At 36.8% G+C, this 17,502-nt stretch overlaps 2 protein-coding genes across 2 annotated transcripts; both read right to left on the bottom strand.

The window, feature by feature from the left end:
- Positions 1 to 5,552: 5,552 nt before the first annotated feature.
- Positions 5,553 to 6,836, bottom strand: LOC122645791 (heavy metal-associated isoprenylated plant protein 21-like). Its single transcript, XM_043839155.1, has 3 exons — positions 6,677 to 6,836; positions 6,396 to 6,471; positions 5,553 to 5,984 (listed from the first exon to the last, which is right to left on the bottom strand). The coding sequence occupies exons 1-3, from the start codon at positions 6,758 to 6,760 to the stop codon at positions 5,689 to 5,691; spliced, it is 456 nt and encodes a 151-aa protein (XP_043695090.1). The 5' UTR covers positions 6,761 to 6,836; the 3' UTR covers positions 5,553 to 5,688.
- Positions 6,837 to 10,724: 3,888 nt separating this feature from the next.
- On the bottom strand, positions 10,725 to 17,480 carry LOC122645788 (exonuclease 1). Its single transcript, XM_043839152.1, has 12 exons — positions 17,331 to 17,480; positions 17,193 to 17,229; positions 16,911 to 17,085; positions 16,732 to 16,810; positions 15,332 to 15,376; positions 15,108 to 15,257; positions 14,866 to 14,983; positions 14,214 to 14,314; positions 12,782 to 12,879; positions 12,600 to 12,692; positions 11,513 to 11,736; positions 10,725 to 11,279 (listed from the first exon to the last, which is right to left on the bottom strand). Exons 1-12 carry the CDS (start codon positions 17,406 to 17,408, stop codon positions 10,750 to 10,752), a joined length of 1,728 nt encoding a protein of 575 aa, XP_043695087.1. The 5' UTR covers positions 17,409 to 17,480; the 3' UTR covers positions 10,725 to 10,749.
- Between the last annotated feature and the right edge of the window lie 22 nt (positions 17,481 to 17,502).

The raw sequence follows: 17,502 nt of genomic DNA, 5'->3' as shown, positions 1-17,502 counted from the left end.
TATCCTATCCTTGATCTCTTACTGTATTATGTTACCTAGCAAGTTAATTGTAAGCTGTGGCAGCTGCAGGATAAAAGAATTCTACAGTAGGATCTAATGGAACTCAAAACGGAAACTTGCAAGCAATAATTAGAATAGTTTATTAAGTTACACAATTTTAAACAAATCTAAATGGACTTCTTACCTCCTTTAACAGCATTTCGTAAAGCACTTTGCGGAGGCAGAGGGAAAAAGTAACCTCACTGCAAGATAGCATCTCAAATTTACCTACATATTACTGCTTGTTCTTTGTAGTGCCAAGCTCCATCAGAGAAAAAAAAAAACAGAAGTTGACGAGGAATTTTCTGTGCGGTTGCATGGATTTGGTGTTAAAAGTAAAGAACTGCAACTCCAACCCTCTTTTTTCCTTTTTTGTTGTGTGTGTATAGAAGTACAACTAAAAACTAAGCAGCTAAGAAGGCTTGAAATAAAAATTAGGGTTTCTCTATTTCAATAGCTAGCCTGAAAGCAACGCACTCCAACCAGATGACCTCATTTCCAGTTAAGTGATTATGATTTAAGAATTCTTTCAATGCCAATCAAAGAACAAACTGGACATACTCTACTCTACTATCCCACCTTATTTAGGACTATTTCTACTTCTCAAATATTTCTCAATTCAATAGTAAACTTGATCTTTGTAGCATGAAGAGCCCATATAATCGAGTCCCAAAAAGTGGACAAAACTGGGACATATATCTGTTAACATTGGCATCTAAAGCTCCCAGCTAGGGACTGAACAATGCAAACAAAAAGAACTGATGTATTAGGAATGGAAAGTAAGGCCACATACTTGGTTAGTCTAACTTGATATGAAATGTATTGGATTGAACAAACCACATATTGCTTGCGTTGTTAAACAGTTATGGAAGGTTGATGGAAGTGAATTCAAGATCAGTCAAAGCTCATGAAGAAGTAAGGCTACATGCTTGGTTATATATCTAACTGGTTTAACCAACAAAATTAAGTAGCAATATTACCTGGGTTAGTCTTCCATTAAGCACTTTCCATTAGATCACATCTGATGACTTAGCTTCTAGGTTATGAACTGGGTTATGGAACTCATTTTGCCTGTCCATTCTTATCCTTTCACCCTTTCTAAGCACTAAAATTTCTAGAGTTCGGGTATGTAGTTTTAGGATCCAGTTAAATAACATGTATCATCATCTTTCTTTTGAAAATTTGAAAGACATTTCATTGTTAGTTTTGTTTGGTGCACTGCGTTCTAATCCATTTATCAACTGCTCTTAGTATTTTCAAATCCATGGTGCAAGTCTCACCTTCACAGGGTCCCAGACAGGGTGGATAAAAATGTATGGACCTTGGGTATTTTCGCATAAAATGGCTGCTCTTAGACAACTGAGAGTGGTTGCATCACTTACATTGGTAAGCAAGCAATTCATTAGTAATTTTTGTTAAGCTGAAGAGGGATTGTATTATCATATATTTTCTATTGTAATTTTCTCTTGTATTCATATCCCTCAGGGTATTATTGTACTTATGCATATTTCATATAAAGGGCTTCTTTGAAGACGAGGGGCATTTTGAAGAGCACTAGAGAGTTCTCATTTTCTGGAAAACCCTGATTATGCATCCAAGTTTTTAATTGGAACAATTCTTTCCACCGATGTATTTTGCTAGTTTCAAAGTAAAAAATCTCATATCAGCGAATACAATGTTTTTTTTTTATTTTTTAACTGAATCTTATTCTCAAACTGAAAAAATGGAATGCAAAGGAGCTACTTCAAATTAGGTTTCAGATTCAATTTGAAACCAGTAACAAATGCAACCCTGTTCTTTTCTACCAAAACAAATTAAAATGCAACCATGTTCTAAAAGTAGTGGGGGATGGAAAACCACCTATGGATGCTGGAATCATTTTTAGTTGTTTAAGTATTGAAGTATTCGGACATGACATGACTGTGGAGTTCTGTGCCAAAGATCTAATGACCCAACGAGGCTTTGCTAACCTCAAAAGTGATTGCCTACCTCTACACAAATCAGAGAGTTGTAAAGAGTCACGAAGGTGAGCAAAAAATCAAACTATACTGTGTAAAAAGTTGAAACCAATAATCTACATTTCTTTGCTCTACACTAAACAGAAAAAGGAGATTCGAGGCTTTAGCTGTCGAATTTGGCAATTCAAGTGGGGTTCATTTATTGAGCTTATTCTAATCCAATGGTTTTTAGATAATCACATTGCCCCCCATGAATCATTTCTTCTTTTTTCTTTCGACATTCTAAAAGGAACTTGGTGCACATGTGCATGGATCTTTCACTTTATGCTTATGTTATCAAATGGTCTAAATCACAGGTTAAAAGATGAAAACACAGTGAAGAATATATGTCATTTTGACGAAAGAAATTTAAAGTATTAGAAAAAGAAAAATTTATCAAAGCATCACTTAGACAAAGCAACTGATCAGGAACCTACTCCAAAAGTTCAAATTTCAAATATTTTCATTTTTATCCAATGTCAATCTCTTTAAGTGTTCTGGTTTTCTCTTTCTTTTCATCAGAGAGAAGAGATGAGAAGAAAACATGTAGTAGAATATCTGTAAATAGGATATATTGACTTGCAAAAATAAATTAAATGCAATCAAAATTAAGCTACCTGAATTCACTGGCACAAATCAGATCAATGATCTGATATTGCAACTTTAACAGCAAAGATTGAAAATTAGGATATGACCCATAAGAAAATGCTTACACCAAGGATGATGCTAATCAGATTCTATTGTAGAAACATGCCAAGTGTCATATAAACCTAAATGAAGGTTAATGAAGTCTTCCTTTTCAGAAAGTGCCATAAAATAGATTCCTTCGTGTTCTAAAGGGTGTCCTTTCTTTCAGATTCTACTTTGACTCAACCTCTGTCATATTCCCTATGTTTTTGTTTTTTTAAAGAGAAAGCCCCTTTGTTTGGTCTGGTAAACCTACCCAGAACTGTGGTCATATCTGGTGGCTTTCCCTATCCATGTATACAACATCACCAAAAGGGAAGGAAAATCAAGGATTCCTGCTCTGCTTACCCATGTTCTCATGTGTAGAATGAGATGGTTTTGCAGGTAGAGAAGAGATATGTTATTGGGAACAGGAAAAAGATACTTTCCCAGAAGAAAAACACTGCAGATTTCCATATTTGTGCAAAAAGTCTCTCTGCAACCCTCACACTGATTTATTGTTTCTATGATCAAAAACCTCAAAATCTCTTACTTTTCCAAGGTGGTGAAGATTGAAGCTTCACCAAGTCACCCATGAACATGGTATGGAGGATTGAGTGACAATAACATGAATCTTATCTTCCACATTCCATACAATTCTTAAACTATGCAGTCTTCTTCATACACATGGCAAAAACCCATTTGGGTTCGGACCCTCCATTCAAAACCCACCTAATTGGTTTGCTCCCAACCAAGAAATTATGGTTTTCTTAATCGACATCCAATTTTGGTCTAATTTTTGGTCAAAACACATCTCTATCAGGGATCAATCTTGATCGTGTGGTCGATAATAACTGGCTTAAAGGGCAGGGGCTGCTGGTTTTTGTTATTTCGTGTCCCTTAAGATTGGTACTTAAACTAATGGAAACCAGAGTTAGATTACAGGAATCCCAGATCTGTCTTTTTTGACATGACAAAGGAGGTTTTTTCATTTAACAATGGCTGGTTGATTCGTGGGGTTCACTTAATTATTCTATTAAGTCACTAAAACTGTGTTAAAGGCAAATAAAGTCAATTCCTTTAGTAGAACCTTCTCTGCTAGGAACCAAATGGAAATTTCAAAGCCAAACCTTGTGCTTCCCGGAATTATTCTCCCACCTCAATAGTGTAATACATATAAGAATGTAGAAATTTCCAAAACCTTCTGTAATTTTTTTTCACAATTTTTTGTATATATTAATCATCATTAGAGGTGACATGCGTTGGTGATCGACTAGTAAACACTAAGATCTTCGTTAAGCTGATAAGATTTCTTCCTCTCAGGGGCGAGATCATAGCCGAAATCACTGATTTAGTTAAATAATTCTAATTAATATAAGATAAACTGGTCTTTTTGTTCTTGTCCAGGCTTCTCTGACTCCAGCTTAACAGTAAAAGTAGGATAAAGAAGATAGACATCAATTAGTGCCAATTATTAGTTAGATTACTCCATCATCATATAAACAATACTGAGCATGTCACCCACATTAAAGCCAGAACTTAAGGAAATAAACTCACAACGAGACAGTATGGTTCAACTCAAAAGATAGAGACAAAGAGAAACACAAAAGTCATTGTTCCAACAGATCATATTTATGTTCTATTGGATGCAAAGCTCTTTGGATATGACAAACATGGATGGACACCCAGAGTTTAAAACTTTTTAGATTGCCTTGTTTGATTTATCATTCTTTTGGACAGTTCAGAAAGGCAATCCAAAGGAGAAAAATTAGAGATCAATTAAATAATGGTTATCTCATAGGGTTGACTTTTGACCAAGGAGATCCCTTTTTCCTTAAAAATGTTACTCGTGCAATGAGGGTAACACCCCAGAGCCCACCTCACATTGTTTATTTTTTTTGAAAATATCATAGACATCGCCCATTGTAGCCTTGGTGCCAAGGTTAAGTTGCACTATTCCAATCTGTTGGTTGTGGGTTCAAAACTTGGAAACAACTTCTCAAACACTATAATAGCGAGAGCCACTTCTCAAATTTACAAGTCTATCTCAACTAATGATTGAATATTCTACATCGTTCTTTATTTTATTAAGACAAAAGGTTTTGTGCATAGTGAGGGAGGAGTTTCTGCACCTTACTGGTTAAAGGGCCAAAACATCGACTATGTACATACACGACCGTTATAAAAACTGGACCCTTTTATTAATGTTCATTTCATGTCAAATAAGTGAATCCCAAGAGTAACCAACCCTTGACAATATGTCTTTTCTTTTTGATGATGACCTTGATCAATGGGCAATTATTAGCCATATTACATACTAACAAAATTTCAATCCTCCATATTCTTTTGGGAAAAAGAATATTGCTTGGTCACGTGCAGCCTGCACTCAGACACGAACCCCCTGAAATGATCAGTCAGTCCCTTACAAAATGAAAAATTCCCCTGATTGATGTCCCTATGTGCTCCATCATTGGCCCCGTGCGCAAGGGTCACTCGACTGCGTTCTTCTTCCCTATTTTTTTTAACCATGAGTCCTAACCCTCCTCATATATTTCCTCATATATTTCGACACTCATATATTTCCTCATTCCTAGGGCACACCTCATCAGTTTTTGTAACACAAAACAAATGCATAATTAATCCTACTTATTGCATCCAAAAATTTATCACACTTTTCATATACACACATATTCATTTTTATCTCACTAAAGCTTATTATAATTACTATTAATGGTGCCAACTTATAAGGTTTTGGACCACCATAGGCATCTTCCAGATGATTACTTCTACTGATAACACACTCAGATATTACAAGTCTAGAATTCATGTTCAAGTCACAAGAAGATCAAGTAAAGCTCTCAAAAGAAACAAAGTTCCCTCTAAGTACATAATTAAATTCGTCTTAGGCATATAAACTGCTACATATTAACTTATAATGATAGTTAAATCACTTTCATTTCAAAACTCAAAAACTTCACTGATTGAATTACATAATGGAGCATGCATTCGGGTTATCATCACTGAACAACGATGTAAACTTCTCTTCGATTGCATTCGGGGTCGGAAGCGCCTGAGCAACGTTCCGGACAAATCCGGCCGGTGCCCTTTTGTCATAGGCCTGAGAAACATATGGGTAATACACCAAATTATAAGGAACATAAGGCCAGAATTCAGCTTTCTTTCCTGTTCTTCTTTTAATTCTCTTCAAGACTTTATTAGGATCTATGTAGCCTGAAACTTTAAGCCGGCTTTGTTTTCTGTTTATCTCCACGGATTTCACTCCTGATCAATCAAGAACCAATGAAACAAAAATCAGTAAAAATTGCATTCTAGCTAGTAGAAAACCATTTGGGTTTGTAATCTTTATAGTATATATATGTTAATTTAGATGGTAATGCAGTTTTATCTTTCCAATTATCATCTTCTAATATCTACTAGTTAGATAAGAAATGCTTCTCTAATAATAAATGAAAGGTATCTAATCTACTGGTCCTGCCCCTGCCAAGCCAGAGAACAGAGGCACCAACTTCACAGACACAGAGAAGATGAATGCATGGTAGGAAACAGGGGTCTGTGGAAGAAAATGAAAACCCTCTTCAGAATAAATTGAGAAGGAGAGTTTTCTGTCAATGTGGAAGTTAAACTTCATTTAGGTTAAGAAGAAAAACAGGAGAGAGAGAGAGAGAGTTAAACCTTTCATGGAGGAAACAGCATGTTTAACTCTTCTTTCACAGCCATCACAGTCCATTTTCACCTTGATATCCACTGTCTGACAAAGAAACAAGTAGCATCTTTGAAACAGAAAACATCAAAATGGAATAATAAAAAAGTAAGGGAAAAGAGAGAAGGAAAGATTAGGAGAGATCTTCACTGTCTGACAAAGAAAAGTGTTTCTTCTCGTTGCAGAGTAAAGAAGTTGAAATGAAAAAAATTAACCATCAAACAAAGCGGGGTAGGTTGGTGATAATGAATACCTGCATTGGTTTGCGTTTGCTTCTGCTTCTTATGCTTATGCTGGTAACAGTGCAAAAGTTAGACAGATAGTCAAGAGCTCCCATTTTCTTCTCTTTTGGCAGTGCACAAGCAGTTAGTTTCAAATGAACAAACACAGAGCGAGCAAGAGAGAGAGAGAGATGGCAGGTTTGGAAAAAGGAGGAATGGGTTTTTGGAGATACAAAGATTTGGTATTTATAAGAAGGGAATAATGGGTTTAGGTGAGAGAGGTGAAGTGTGAACAAATTTAATTTTAAATAACATTTTAAAAAAAGGTAAAAATTTATAAACCCAAATCAGGCTAAGTGTCCATGCCAAGGGATCATGAGGAGGAACCGAGGAAGCAAGGCCAAGGCTTTTGGGCCTTATTTTGTATTTTGTTATATTTAGTGGCTTAATGGGTAACTGTTGTAAAGTGCTTTTGTGTTTGCTTTGATTTTATTTAATGTGGGTGGCTCACTTTCCTTTTTTCTTAATCACCAAATCATCATAATATCATGAGCTTTTGTTCTTTAAATCTTTCATTAATCCCTATTCCCAACAAGACTCTAGAGTTTAAATACAACCGCTTGTTCAGTCGGTTGGTGCTTTGCCAATAGAGTGGAGGAGTTCGTGGGTATGTTTGACCTTTCTTTCTTCACCTTGTTCAGACGGTTGGTACCTTGTCAAGGATCAGGATCGTCTCCAGGAACGCCCAGGTCGTTGCCTGCCGTTGGGCTGTGCCGCACACATCCCTAGATGTGCGCCGAGATGTGTGTGGCACAGCTCAACCGTTGGATGCCCCCTGACAGCACCCTGGGCGTACGCCTCCCTGCAGATGAGCTAAATTCCCTTGTCAATAGAATGCAGGCTCCCAGGAGTTCGTGGGTTTGACCTTCCTTTTAGATTTTTTTGTGGATGTATTGAATTTGCATGGTGTGATGATACTCATGATAGGGATGGTTTAAGATTGAATGAACCTCAACTACCTAACGCAGTTGGTGAAGCTATGGTGTGTTAAGCCCACATTCACCACAAGGTCTCGAATTTGAACCTCATAGTTGTTAATTCCCTCCCCCCCTCTCAGTTCCTCTGCACGTATGTGCACCTGCCGTACATGTGAGAGGTAATCATCTTTCTTATTTTTGCCATTTACAAGGAGAGGAGGGGTGTTAACGAAAACAAAAAAGATAAGTGGTTACCTTGTACTATTGGAATGGAAGTCCACACAAGTCAACAAGTAGATGAACTACAAACCTTAACTACATCCCCCCCCCCCCAAACGTTTATCACATCCCCCCTCCCAAAACGTGTATCACATTAAGGGTGTCAAAACCTAGCCCGAACCATTAAGATCGATCAAAAAAACCCAAGACCGAACTGAATCGATTCTTATTGGATTGCGGTATGACGGGATCGGTTGAAAATCGGATCGGTCGATAATAAATCGAAAATCGAACTGAATGAAACCGATAAGAAACTAATGAGTATAAAGTTATGAATCATTGAATTGATTTTAATATTAGTGAGGAAATTTATGGTTGTAAGATAAATTGTTACAAATCAATGAGTATGAGGTTATGAATATAGGAAAATTGAATTGTAACAACGCTTGTTCCATTGATCTCTTTTTTAAGTGTGAGGCTAATGAAATATTTTATGTAATTGAAAAGAGAATGAGACAAAAATAGGCACAAACCGAACCTAACTTGTTTAAAAAAGTCCGATATCGAATCAAATTCAAATCAATATCAACCCGTTATCATAAACCAAAATCGACACAAAACTAAATCGCACTGAAACTGAAACCAAAAAATTCTTATTGGATGGGTCTCAATTTCTCTAAAAATCACACCAACACCGAAAAACCTGAACCGAACCGACCCATTGACACCCCTATATCCCATAATGCCTTCATTCATACAACAACAGTACAAGATGACATTAAAAGAAATGTCCTGTACAGTACAAGAGGAATACCTACACTAACTGCAGGCACAGAGATTTAACGTGGTTTGGTTTAAATGTCATTCAGCCAAGTCATAGAGTCCAAAAGACTGACAATGATGACTTCTAAAAGAAAGTATGCTTAGACTGTTAGGGTCATCCTTTGAGCTATTGCTTCAATTTTTAATTATTCTCCTTTCATTCTTTTTTTTTTTTCTCATGTCTGTCAGTAGTATCTGCAGTAATATAATCAAGACCTACCAAGTAGACTCCAAAATTGGTTCTTCTTTAGTTTTACTTTTGATGATTATGAGAAGAATAATGTTAGAACGTATCTTGTCATAAATGAAAGACCATATCTTCTTTAAGATCTAGAGAGTTGATCTCTTCATATCAAACCTTGAGCTAGAATTGTAGCATAGGTAGTTTATTCCATATGTTAATCGGGTCCGGGTCTTGGACCCGAGCCATGGCGCCTATGAGGGGCGGTCTGATCCAACCCATGAGCAAGGGGAGGGAGCTGTTCACTTTATGTGAACGACTCTCTCTCCCCCTTTCCTTGTTTGAGTGAAAGACTGCAAAATGCGAGGAGGGGGGGGCTTAGGGTTTTGGTTATAAAAAGATGTTCTAACCCTTAGTGCAACCAAGATTTGTCTCTCTCCCTACAAGTAATTGTGTGTTCTTGGGATTCCATCTCTTCTCAAGGATTTGTGATATGGAGTTCTTCTTCTTGAAAAAATTTGACAAGATATTCGAAGATCATAAAGAAGATCGTTCGAGTTCGTGAAGCTTGTAATCAAATCCGTACAAGATTCTCTTCTGCTGTGTTCCCACCTCCGTTCAGGTAACACCCTAACGGATGATGATTTATTTACGTCATATATAAGGAAACCCAAATTCAAAGGCAGCTAACTACTCAAAATTAAGGCTCACCCTCCAAGCCTGAACTGATGGGCCTCAGAACTTCTTGAGTGGGCCCATGCACACCCCTATGTCCAGGGAGTAGACAGGGTGAGGTTGTTATAATTGGAGTGCTGCTTTGCGTTAAAGTTGGCTTTTGTTGGGAAAGAGAGTAGACTATAGTGTTTTCCAGTCCCATGGGGGTTGATGGTAAATGGTAAGATATTTTAATAAATGTATTTGAAGGCATGACAGAGCCTTCCAAGGGGCCAGGAACCTCTCTCATCTCATTAGACACATTGGTTTCTCAGTCTCCTGCCTAATTTCCCTTTTTTTTTTTTTTATGGTGCAAGCCTAATTTCTCTTTCACATCAACAAAAACTGGTCAATGATATAGAGTATGATCCAGCAAGCCAGGGGTCCTTTTTAGTTGGGTTCCTCTTTCCTTCAGCTGGTTACTTTTAGTTGATCAAGCAAGCCAAGAGTCCTTATTAGTAATTTACAAAGTACATGTTCTAATACAATCATAATTGTTAGTAATTTATAAAGCATAAGTTTTAATAAAAAGGCTATGTTATTAGGATGGATCATCTTATTTTGTCAGGATGATCCAAGTTTCTATCATGACTAATGTTGAATGGGGCCAAAATTTTGTGGATAGGTAGTCCTCAAGGACCCTATCTTATGTGTCAAGTTTCAGTCCAAACAAAGTTCGTTAAGTGAAAAAGCTTGAATTGAAACTTCAAATCATGTCCAGCTTATTCTAATCTGAATCAGATCAGAAACGGTCTAAAAGCAACTCGAATCGAGGGCCGAACCCTAGCTGTATGAAGAGGGCAATTAAAAACGTCTTGAATTAGGATTGGATTCACCCAATTCCAATTTGAATTGACCAATTCTCCAATCTGATTCCATTTCTAAACGTTATCTTTAATTGGGCTGGAATTCAATTAGGAATTGACCATAAAGTGGAATTGCGGAATTATTCAAGTTTCTCAATCAATTATTGAAAGCTCTGATTTGAAGCTTGCCAAACAGCTAAAATTTCTTTTACCATAAGAAAATTAAAACATTGAAAAACTTCAAAAGCAACCTTTTAGTCCCTTAACCATGTCAACAGACTTCGAACCATTTAATGGATTGACATGTGTTGAAGCTTTAATGAAGCTATATATAAACTCAATGTCAAAACTGATATAAAACACCCAAAAAAAAGGGGAACTAATTACTACAATCGAGTAAAGAAATTGAGAATGCTATAACTTCTATGTTCAGAACTCTTGCAACTGATCTTACTATTTAATCTCTTCTTATTTCCCTCTTTTCTCTTGTTAGGGATGACCAGAGTCATAGGCTTAGACTTCACACTTTTTTGAGACTCTGGGGTACCACTGATCTCATCCAACTCATCTACATCTATCACCTCTGAAACTTGTTCAGTGGCTGTCGGTCTCTGCTCCAACTGCAAATCAAGTTTTATTTTCTTGAATGGGTTTTTGAGAAACTCTCTTCTTTCTCTAACCTTATCTGATTCTTCAGCATCTATCACCTTTGAAGCTTGGTCAGTGGTGGTTTGCATTTGTTCCAACTGAAAATCAGCAACTTTTCTTTTCTTGAAGGGGTTGTTGTCTGGAAATTCTCTTTTTTCTACAATGTCATCAACCTTCTGATGGAATTCCAAAGGGGTGATTAGTTTTTCAAGAATAACAGCTTCCCTCAAATAGTTCCTCTTATCCAAAGTCACCTTCTGCTCTGTATCTGTTCATGACACAAGGACTAAAACATTGTAAAAAGTGAGCTGACCATAAAAATATGCACACATGGACACAGACAAGATCAAACCAGATTAATGCATTTGGCACAGGCTATTAGACCATGCCAAGCAATGTTCACATGATTGAGGTCTCATTTTGGCTAATGTATTACCAAATAAATAGTTAGAGACAACTAAAGCTTCTCTATGAAGTTACATGCTTAAAAGAAAGCCTTGCCTGTATTCCTTTTTCCTGTTGTTTCACAAGAGGAAAACAAGGAGAAGCAGCTCTCTTGCGTAGATACCACCACCTGGATCTCAGCTCTTAGGACTTGATCAGAAGCTTGAGTTGCAATTGGGTCCAGAAAGCTTTCAGCATTCTGTAAGTTATCAAAGGCTTCCATGGTGATTGGATCTAAGTGACCTTCAGCAATGGCAGTTGCTACTGATGATGGGATGTCTCTAAGTTCAATTATAATTAAGGAGAAGGCATTTTAAACATCATGAGGGTAATCAAAAGCATAAGGAATCCAATATCAGCAGTGTAATCAAATATATTAATGCAGATACTCAATGTATGTACAACAGAGGCATTAGGATACAAATAAGAAGTGATTTATGGTGCACGTATGAAAGAAATTTTTATAAAAAAATAGTAAACTAAATCGAATCAATGGCTTTAAGTTAACATAATTTCAGTTAGAATTGAATGGCAAACAGGATGCATTTAGCCAACCTGTTTCAGTTAGGATACAGCTTAGTTGAGTTGATCTTTCAATACAGACTACTCTAGAAAGAATACCATCATGGTACTTTGGATGTTAGCAAAATGCCCTCAAGCATGTTCTTTGATCTCTCAAAAAGTAGTTCCTTTGATGAAAGTCTTCTGCTCTGCCACCAAAATATTGGAATCTGAGATTTCAGGCACTTCACCAGATGAAGGCTGACAAGGATGGTTCAACTGACCATCTATGATGATCTCCTGAAATATACATGTTGTATAGAGTGACCTTGATGATATCAGTCCCATAAACACTAATAGGACTTGAATTTTCTAATAGAAGATGAAAAGACAACTTTTTCCCAAGTAGAAGAGGGATGTTAGACTGAACATGCCATGTGGAAAATTCATACTCTCATTTAAGCTGCCACACATCCAATTCACAGAAAAAACAGGACTGAATTCCTGCTCTCTGTAAACAGAGCCCAGTCCCCAATGATTTTAGTAGACAGTTGGGCTTACTTGGGATTAATGGACAATGATGAGATATAAAATTTTTATTAGACAGTTGGTTATTTTAAAATAATGAAAAGAGGAAGGATACGGTCCCAGGAAATCCAGATTGCCATCTAGAGATTGCAAAAGCTTTTCAGGTAGAGGTTTCAAGTGTTTTATCGTCTTAGTGCCAGCATCAAATCTACAAAGAAGAGAGAGAAAGCAATTCATTATAGGTAAAACAGGAGAAAATACAAAGTGGAGTTGCTAAATGAATAAATTTTAACATACATTCTGGCATGCTGAAATACTGCAACTGCCTCTCTAAAAGACTTTGCATAATCTTCAGGCATTTGATTGTGCTTGTTAAACTTCATCACAGACAAAACCTGTAAAAATGTCATCAACACAGAGGAAGATTGATTATTAACTCTTAATGGTATATTCATGTATAATAAAGGGCTGGACCAAATCCTTGATGTCATACACCTAAGATGAAACAAGACTGAATTATGACTGAGGTTCATATGAGGTGCAAGAAAGTACCTAGATCATTAATTTGATCCCAACAATACAGCAAGTAAATAGTTGTCTAATAGAAGCACATGGCATACAAACTGTGCAACTGCATATAGATGGACCAAAAAAAATAATATTTGAACTTTGAATGATTAAGATACCTTGCATGTCATTGTAACTCATGCACTTTAATTTCACTTTATGCTTGAAATTCTTCATATTTTCAAATGTATGCAAGATTTAAGAAAAATACTTCTCTTTTTCTTTTTTTGGAATTTTTAGTATTACTTTAACCGCTTAATTTTTTTTTGCTTTCTGTACATTCTTTACTTATAAAACCTACAATGTCCATAATGCAGACCAATATACATGAATCAGGAAGCTCAGGTAAAAAAACCTTCATAATTCGACTTAGACCCAATTCGATCAGTAAAATAAGAAGAGAGTGTAAGCCAAGATCCAGGCTTATTTAGGAGGCCAAACCCTGGAAAAGTTCCTTTTTCCCCCCTACCCTGCATACATCTTTCCCAGCTTCTTTGTGAAAGCAAGGGTAAAGCTGCATAAATTATGACCCTCCCCAGACCCCACAGTGGCGGGAGCCTCGTGCACTGGGTACGCCCTTTTAATTATCCAACCCAAACCTAAAAGTTGTTAGGTGGAGAGGATCGAACCAGTACATGAAATCACACTAAGTCCCAAAATTAATTGCAGTAGGATTATCTCACTCCTGGTATTGCCCTTTATTAGTGGCAATACAAGTGGCACATGTGACCTCTCAAATCTGGGTTGTACACATGACTATACTATGAAGGTATTAATGGTGATGGCTCTGATATTATGTTACATTAGCCAACTCAAAAGCATAAGCTATTAGGTAGAGAGGCATAACCAGTGCGTGAAGTTATCCAAAGTCCTTAACTTACTCAATATGGGAACACTCCCAAGCACCCTATGCTCTAAACTAGTTCCTTGTGATTCAAAGTTAAATGTAAATATCAAAGCGAATTTTGATGGATTAAACAATATTTCTCTTTTCCTATCTATTTCCATTTTTCTTCAAGAAGTCATTTGGTCATTGAAAACATTGTTATTGTTAATTATATTATCTCACCTCGAATAAACTAGAGTAAGCTTACCTGGTACAAGTTTCTATACTTGGAAACCAATGAGTAGGCTCGATTAATCTAATCAAGAGTAAGCTTACCGAGTCCAAGTTTCTATACTTAGAAACCAATGAGTAGGCTCGTTTAATCCCAATTCCAGGTACAGATGGAAGGAAATCACATCCAGCTAAGACACATATACCTGCAAAAAATAAGAAGCTAAATAAGGTAAGTGCAACAGAAAAAAAAATACTGAAAGCTTGGAGCAGTTAATTAAACCTTGATAGAAAACAAAACGAATCTCAAGAGAAAGACAGAGAAAAATATAACAGAAAAAGAATCAGTGAAAAAAGGCCAAAAAATTAACAAATAACACACTAAGTTATTAGTCTTCACTTCCCATTTCTGTTTAGGGAATGATGAGTGAGAATTTAGCTCCTTGAATGGAAGGGAGTTGTGTCAGGGTGGCAATTTACAGTTTTAGCCAAATATGTGTACCAAAGACTCCAGAATTATTACCATAGTGCTAGGACAATTAACAGATGATATGGCACCATATAGAGTGGAATCACAGAACAACATATGAGCAGCCAATGCCAGTTAAGTAGGGGATAAAGCATTGTTGAGTCGAAGGTTGGGTGAGAATTACACATATGAGGAAGTATTCTAATGATCAAGGTAGGATAAACTGCCATAATTAGTAACTGATAATGAACACAACCATGTAAGAACCAAACTGCAATATAAATTCACCTGTGAACAATTCTTTATTGAAATTCCGGAAGGAGGGGCTTAAACCAGTGCCAGAATTGAAAACCTTTTCTAGCACAATCTCCTCACCATTGCCATATCGGTCCATCTTAAAGATAATCTGTCCACAACAAATGCCAATCAAACAAGACGACAATAATTATTTTAATAACAGATGAGAGCAAGTCACCAAGATAGTGGTAAACCTCCATATGTCAATGTCAAAGTTTTGCAGAACTTCTTACAGCGGGACAACCATAGGCCAGCAGATCACTATCTTCAGTAATCACAGCCACAATTCCACCTTGTTCAGGTTCAAGGCTTGACAAATATGCCAATTGTGCATCAGCCTCACATGGAGCAACTACAAATTCGATGCCTTCTGACCTAAGAATCTGAGAAGTCGTCAGTAGATAGAATTCCAAATAGCAGAAACAGCAGAGGATCAAGTCTTAGCATAAAAGTGAACCTGAATCAATCGATGTGCCATGCATGGAGTAATACTGACAGCTCTCTGCAAAGGGAAAGCACATAAACATGAACAAACCAAATGACTGAATGTGATGAAGATAGAAGTAAAAATTGCATGAGATTACTTAGAAGAAAAAATCCCTATTAGGCGGTCCTCTAAAACAACAATGACAATACAACAAGACAACAATAGCTTTTAAACCGAATCCAAGAATTTTATTTTTTTTTATATTACATTGTCCATTATGAAACTAACAATCCAATGTCAACAGAGCCAGTTTGATCATGTTAACAAAAACCAATGATTTTACCAATAGCATGCTAGTGAAACATTCTAAAAGGGAAAATTGAAGGCTAAAAAGAGGTGGATAGAGGTAGTGACAAATAACTTGATGAATTAAGACTTAGCCAAGGATTTTGGCCTAGACAGAGCAGAGTAGAAGAACAATTCATGCAGCTGACTGTAGACATGTGGAAATGGCTTTGGTGAATTGTATAATCTAATTTGACTTGCATAAGTTGAATTTGAAAGGCCCACTGCTGCACCATCGAAGCCACCAAAATAGAACTGTAGTGGGGTGAAGCAAAAACTAGAAATTAAACCGACACTGGACTGGACAAAAGCATATAGCCTGAAAGATTTTTGTTTAGGATCACAAGGACTAGCTAATCAGAAACAGTTACCAAAGATATCGGTCAAACTTATACCAATTATATTACACAAAACTCTCATACTTAAAAAGTCTACAAACTACACAGACAGGGTGTATACGGAAAAGTTGTCAATATTTGATGACCCCGGCAATGTAAATGAAACAAAACTGGGATTTGGCAAAGGCAGGCAATATGAGGGAGTTACACCACACAAGAAGCAGCAGAAACCACCCATGTGGAACATCTCAGTTTGAACTTTTAGAGTTCTGAGAGCAGCAAAACATTCCACCAGAATAAAGAGATACACCTTACTATATGCCAGCGTTACCCAATGTTATAAGTATATTGGAGGGGCCAGAGTGCCATCCCCAGTAGCAAGTTACAACACGGTACTTCACTCGTCTCCTAAATCTTTGTCAAGATCCCAGACCTAAGCTCATAAAGGTGTTTTCCTTTCACCTTGAATACCACACGATGGCAAAGCTAATTGACTAGCTTTAAAAATGCTAGACCCTCTTAGAATAACAGGTGGTGTCATGCACACCAGAGCTCATCGAAGGGCTACAGTTACATTAGAAATCGACAAAACAAATCTTTGTAGCTCATCGCCATCTTCTTTTCCAAACCATTCTGGTTTATTTTTTTTTTTTTCAGAAGAAAAATGGAGAAGAAGAACATGAATAGCAAAGAACAACATCTAGAACAAAATTACAAGATGGTGCGGGAGTTGAGACTTATTAGTACCTGGAATAACTCAATGGCAGCATTAACTTCACCTTGATGGAGTTTTTCCTTTGCCAAAGCAAGATTAGCTTCTTTTCTCCTGAACCCACAGAAACGACACAAGATTCAAATAATTCCCATTTCGAAAAAATGAATTTGAAAGTCAATTCAGAGAGAGAGAAGATGGAGGGACAACTTGCCTTTGTCGTTCATTCTCAGTGGCTGACTTACATGGGATATTCCCGCCATCAAAAACAACAATCGGTGTGATCTTGTAGTGACGAAGTAGATTGATTCGATGCATAAAGTACTGCAAATAACGAGATTTTGCATTGCCCTCAGAATCGAGACACAGCTCCATGCTGCATGAATAAGCTGAAAAATTAAACCCCACTCAATTAGATTCATGAGGGAAAAAATAAATAAAGAAACAGAAGAAAAAACCAAAGCAAAACACCCCAGAAAAATGTGCAATATTGTACCTCCTTTGTAAAGCCATGAATAAGCATCAATCCCAACCTGTTAACAGTGAACCAGATAACCATTACGGATGAAAATTTGTTGAATGAATGAAAGAGGGGAATCAACAAAAGAGGGTAAAAACGATATGGAAATCTTACACGTTTGCCGGCGTATTTTTTAATGTGAACTGGTTCGATAAAAGGCTTGATGAATTTGAGAAGATTCGAGATACCCATTTGTTCCACCTCAGTAGATCTTCTCTGTTTTAATGGGTTTTTCGGGTTTTTCCTTTCTCAATATTGTGAGCTGATGGACGCTCCGTTGGGATTG

Source organism: Telopea speciosissima, chromosome 11 (genome assembly GCF_018873765.1).
Source record: "Telopea speciosissima isolate NSW1024214 ecotype Mountain lineage chromosome 11, Tspe_v1, whole genome shotgun sequence".
Lineage (NCBI taxonomy): Eukaryota > Viridiplantae > Streptophyta > Magnoliopsida > Proteales > Proteaceae > Telopea > Telopea speciosissima.
Note: the sequence above shows the minus strand (reverse complement) of the source record. Positions and strands in the feature narration are given on the sequence as shown.